The sequence below is a fragment of the Physeter macrocephalus genome, chromosome 17 (assembly GCF_002837175.3).
Source record: "Physeter macrocephalus isolate SW-GA chromosome 17, ASM283717v5, whole genome shotgun sequence".
Taxonomy (NCBI): Eukaryota; Metazoa; Chordata; class Mammalia; order Artiodactyla; family Physeteridae; genus Physeter; species Physeter macrocephalus.
Window position 1 is genome coordinate 42536031 of NC_041230.1, and position 5999 is coordinate 42542029.

At 43.2% G+C, this 5999-nt stretch overlaps 1 protein-coding gene across 1 annotated transcript in view; it reads left to right on the top strand.

Moving 5' to 3' along the window:
* LOC129391406 (hydrocephalus-inducing protein homolog) overlaps positions 1-5999 on the top strand; it is a 54674-nt gene that overhangs the window by 44676 nt on the left and 3999 nt on the right. Inside the window, exons 4-7 of the mRNA XM_055078919.1 lie at positions 2001-2138; positions 2799-2880; positions 4500-4619; positions 4863-5072. Coding sequence (XP_054934894.1) covers positions 2001-2138; positions 2799-2880; positions 4500-4619; positions 4863-5072 — 550 coding nt within the window. The remainder of the gene's footprint in view (positions 1-2000; positions 2139-2798; positions 2881-4499; positions 4620-4862; positions 5073-5999) is intronic.

The following is a 5999-nucleotide window of genomic DNA, read 5'->3' on the forward strand; positions in this document are numbered from 1 at the left end:
AAAAGATCTTGCTGTGATTTATGTCAAAGAGTGTTCTTCCTATGTTTTCCTCTCAGAGTTTTATAGTGCCCAGTCTTAAATTTAGGTCTCTAATCCATTTTGAGTTTATTTTTGTGTATGGTGTTAGGGAGTGTTCTAATTTCATTCTTTTACATGTAGCTGTCCAGTTTTCCCAGCACCACTTATGGAAGAGACTGTCTTTTCTCCATTGTATATCCTTGCCTCCTTTGTCATAGATTAGTTGACCATAGGTGCATGGGTTTATCTGTGGGCTTTCTATCCTGTTCCATTGATCTTTGTTTCTGTTTTTGTGCCAATACCATATTGTCTTGATTACTGTGGATTTGTAGTATAGTCTGAAGTCAGGGAGTCTGATTCCTCCAGCTACAAGGGAACTTTTTAAGATGATAAACTTTTTTTTTCAAGTACATTGCTCTTTTTTCTAATGTTTTTTATTTATTTATTTTATTTATTTATTTTTGGCTGCATTGGGTCTTTGTTGCTGCACGCGGGCTTTCTCTAGTTGTGGTGAGCGGGGACTACTCTTCGTTGCAGTGCTCAGGCTTCTCATCGCGGTGGCTTCTCTTGTTGTGGAGCACGGGCTCCAGGCACCCAGGCTTCAGTAGTTGTGGCACATGGGCTCAGTAGTTGTGGCTCGCAAGCTCTAGAGTGCAGGCTCAGTAGTTGTCACGCTCGGGCTTAGTTGCTCCATGGCATGTGGGATCTTCCTGGACAAGGGCTCGAACCCATGTCCCCTGCATTGTCAGACGGACTCTTAACAACTGTGCCATCAGGGAAGCCCGATGATAAACTTTTTAAGTGTTCTGTATATTAATATGGTAGTGGTTACACTGGTGTATATGTATTTGCAAAAACTCATTAAATTGTATGTTTAAGATGAGTGTATGTTAATTAAACCTCAATAAAATAGATTTATTAAATGATACTCAACAGGGCAGACATCATGAAGTTGGTAGTCGAACGTCCGGTAGTGGTACTCTGGTACGTGGTAGACAGTGGACAGTATCCTAAAAGATGTGCACATGAAATGCTGTGAAACTTCAGAGGGAGGAAAAAGTTCTTCAAATGGGAAGATGGGAGAGTGGTGCGACCTTCATATAATAGATAACATTTCTGCTGAGCCTCTGAGAAAAAGTAGAGAGCATGTGGGGCAAGAATGAATATCAAAGTGAAATTGGGTTGAAATTAATATAAGGGGCCTGAGATGGGGGAGGGAAGGAGTCCCTAAAAAAGCCACATGCACCCTGGGGAAACAGGAAGAATGGGGGCGACCCCACCACTTTGGCCTTTATGACGTCAATTCAGTGAAACCTGGACATAAGGGCTTCAGCACCAGCTGGTGCAGTCACCAATTTCCCCCTCGGCCCTCTGCTCTGAGAATTGGAGTGGCAGCAAAGCAAACTCGGCCAGGACCAGGGTGGAGCAGTTCAGGTGCCCAGAGCAAGCATTATGGGAGGCCGGGTCCCACAAAGGCTGAGCCCTCACTAACAGGACCCAAGAGTGAGTGCCTCGCATCCTCATCGTGCTTTCTGGTTATCTGGGAGCAGGAGCCCTGGTGACTCATTCATTCCTAGCCCTGGTGACTCATTCATTCCTAGCCATGCTGAGTGCCCCCTGCAGGCCAGGCACTGTGTTAGATGATGTATTCGATACAAGTCCTCAGGGGGCTCACAGTCTAGCAGGAAGGGGAAAAACAAGTGTGAGAAAAACAAGTGTGAGAGGGGAGACCCGGGGGCCGTGGGCTCTCAGAGGAAAGACACTGGACCCAGACTGGGAGGGGCTGGTCAGCAAACTTTTGGAAAAAATGAAACCTCAGTTATGATTTGAAGAAGGTAAATCCAAGAGAGGGTGTAGGGCAGTCCCTTCTCAACCTGCCTCGTCTAGGATTTGGAGTTTGGCCTTAGAAACCAAGAGCCTACCCAGGCACTGACTTGCAGCAGCTGATGTGACTCTTTCCCTCCATCCCCATGCCTCTGTAGGTTTGTGACGTGGCCAAGGAAGCCCTACAGTGCCCTCCTGTCCCAGGTGGAATCCATCCCAGTAACCTCGACATCTGTCAGCTCGGCAGCAGTCCCAGCAATAGAGTCCCCCGAGATGGATCTGAGTGATTTTGTTAAGTAAGTGCAAAGGCAAAGCCAGAATGGATTTCTTTAAATAGCATTCTTTTCTCTACACTGACTTACATTCTCAAACTCGTCTTTCATGTATTCATCCAGCAGTTTAATGAGTGCCTTCTCTGTGTTAGGCCCTGGAGGGGGCATCTGGGATACAGAGTTGAAAGTCATCTCTGCTCTCAGGGGATCATAGCCTCCTGAGTCCTGAGGGACTGAGCCCTTCTGATCGTGTTGCCCTCTCCATCTGCCAAGCCAGGGTCAGGTCAAGGGTAGAACGCAGAAAAGGATATGACAATTGGCCATGTGTTATATTCTCACAATAAAATGTTCCGGTCCTGGGGACACACCCAAGTTGTCTGAAGAACTGCCAGAGCTTCTGAGAACTTTCTGTAAGTCAGGCAAGGGCTTGATAGCCCAGGAAAAGGAGGGTTGGGGCCTATGGGAAATGGACGAGTTTGATGCCCTAGACTGCATGTTTGGGGGCAGGTAGTAACAGAGCACTGACCAGCTGACCCTTGAGAAACATGTCCCTTGACTGAGAACCCCACTTATTCTTTGGGGCGCCGTAGAGGGGAGAGGAAGACAGGGCCATCATGCAGCTGAAAACTGTGTTGTGATGGTTGCCAAATGAGTGATTCTCCACACTTTCATTAAACTCCCCAGGACTATCCTTGTGGATGAAGAAGTTGGATCTGAAGAAAGGGAGACCAAAAAAGCACAGGTGTCCATCATGGCCATCTCAGATGTATGGTTTCCTTTCCCTGGGGCGGGTGGGCTGCACATCTTTATCCGGGTTCCTTCCCAACCACACACCCACAGAACCAACACCTCAGTGAGAACCCAGACACCTCAACAAATAGATTTTCTCTGTAATGGAAAAGCCATTTACCTCTAACCTTGGCGATCTTGTGCTCTTCCCAGCCCCTAGATAGAGGCTACAAAAGGAGAACTGTCTTCCATAGTAAAAACAAAGGGGAGATTGAGAGAGTTTACAAATTCATACTCTTAAATTCTCCTTCTAGAATGATGGCCTAAGGAAATCATCAGAAATACCAAGATGTATGTACAAAGGTGTGTTAAAACAGTTTAGAAATAGCAAAAAATTAGGAAAATTACTGTATGTCCATGAGAGTATGCAATCTTTTGAATAAGGTTTGTCTCAATATTGGCAGAGTCGGGGAAGGCAAACATTTTCACACTTCGTAGGTAGGAGTGTGAATTGGTGTAGCCTCTATGACATGCAGTCTGGCAGGTGTATCAAAATTTAAAATGCACAAGTCCTCTGCTAGCATATTATTCTCTAGATACACCTTTACGTTTACATAAAGACATGTAACTGTCCTTGTACACTGCAGCTTTGTTGGTAAAAGCAAGAAAAATTGGAAACGACTTAATTCCCCCAATAGGAGACTAGTCGAATAAACTAAATTACATCTGCACAAGGCAGTACTATGAAATCCTTTTTAGAAAATGAAAAAGTTATCTCTTTACTGATTTGGAGCAATCTCTGATATATTAAGTAAAAAATACTACATGTTCTGTTTTTTTTAAGTATTTTAAATGATGCTTGTAAAGAATATTTAGTCATATGGGAGGGTATCATTCATTCTATAATGTTAACTGAAAAAATCAGAATACAAATATATATACATATATACTCACACTATACACACACACATATGTATCTGCAGAATAATCTAATGATTGATTTGTATTTCTTTCTTTGAAGCTTTCTGTATTGTCCACATTTTTTAGAATAAGTATTGTGTGCACATAAAACACTTGTCTTTTAAATGTTAATTCTTTTCTTGTGTATATATTTTGAAAGATGTCATAGAAAATTCAAGAATACAGAAAAATGAAAGCAAAAATTCTCAAAATCCCACTATTCATAGAAAAATTTCGGAAAATAACCTCCCAGATATCTCTATTTGCATATGCAGATCTCTGAGTGAATTTATACACACTCACACTTGCAGGTGTGATACATAGGCCTGTGTAATATTACATAAATGGAACTGCTTTTTTACGCAGTAATATGTTGTGCGCATCATCCCTGGTTTATAAATATACACTGCATCATCCTCCATGGATAGCAGTACCACACACACTTCATTTAAAGTGATCCCCTAGTGATAGGTATTTAGTTTACTTCCAAAGTTTTGCTATTACAGAAAACACTGAAGTAAACATCCTTGTACATACATCTTGGACAGCTCCCCAGTTATCTCCATAGGAAAAAAAAACCGTGCTATTTTAAAAATATATACAACATACTTCATTTTTCTGTCAGCGAGGGCGAGGAGCACATTGATGACAAATTGTGAATGTTTGCAAGTTTTTCCTCACACCTCTAATTCCCAGGGATTAAAAATGAACTCTGCTGAAACAGGAAGAATAGACACAAACCAGAGCCAGGCGGAGTTTCAGGAATCGCCACGGATCTTTGAACGGGATGAAATGTTTTCCATTGGGATAGAAGAAGTAAGTAACACCTCATGGGCCCTAGAGTCATCTGATACAATTCTTCTTACTGAGGCCCTGCCCCAAGTTAGAAATTTAAATTTGCCTGAGCACTATTACTGCCTTATCATCATGCATTTTCAGGGTGCTAGGCTAGTCACCTTTCATGGAGTCAAACAAGGTAAAGTCAAGAATCAATCTGTAAATTGGCTGAACTTTAGCTTGCCCTTTGCAGACTCTCATATGGAATGACTTTCTCTGCAGGTGTTTGATATTTTGCCTCTCTATGGAGTGCTGCGGCCACACAGTAGCCACCAGATATCTTTCACCTTCTATGGACACTGTGACATCATTGCACAGGCTAAAGCTCTGTGTGAAGTGGAAGGAGGGCCCACCTATGAGATAATACTAAGGGGAGAGGCCTCCCTGGTCAACTATTCCTTTGACACCAAGGACATTAACTGTGGATCACAGGTATTGCCAGCCGTCGGGAGGAGATTTTCTGGGTTTGCCTTAAACATCGGTCATAGTCTCATGCTCTCATCTCTCCTGGAACCCCAGTCAGCATAATCTCACGATCACCCCTATCCTTGACCCCTAAGCTGCTTCCTAAACCTGATCATCCCCCCACTGCCAACCATTTGCCAGACATTTTCACTTGCTTTTCTCATTGTCTCCTCAAATTCTGCATGTTAGACACTAAAATTTGCATCTTTATTCTCAGTCCAAAAGCCCATTCCACCCTCTTTGTTTCTTTCAATAGGACTACTCCCTTCTCAGTCCCTTGAGTTTACGACCTCCAAGGAATTTTCCACTGCATTCTGTCCTTCAGCTCCCCACATCCTTACAGGCCCGGGGGTTTGCTAATTCATCAAGCATAATTCCTCTGAGTTGGTTTTCCTTTCCCATCACCACTGCGATTATCACGCTGCAGGATCTCAAGCCATGCCTAAATTATTACAGCAGTTCTTCTCAAACTGTGATGTGGATACAAATCATCTGGGAATCTTGTTCAAGTGCAGATTCTGATTCAGTAGGTCCAGGGTGGAGCCTGAGAGTCTGCATTTCTGACAGGTTCCCAGGTGATGTTGATGCTGCTGGTCCGCGGACCCATGGAAGCAAAAGGGATTACAGTGCATTTCTGGCTTCTATCAAAAACTGATCTAAATATCAATGCCAGGAGATCTTCCCAAAATTGCCTTGGGAAAGAGCAAAAATGATTACATAGAGAAAAGAGCATTGTTTTGTAGTCAGAAAAACTGGGTTGTTATCCTATTTTTACTCCCTATTGACTATGACCTTGGGCACATCACCTAACCTCTCCAAGTCTCAGTATCCCTCATCTCTAAAATGGGAATGGGGTAGCAGTTCCTATTTCCCCAGGTGGTTATGGTTACTTAA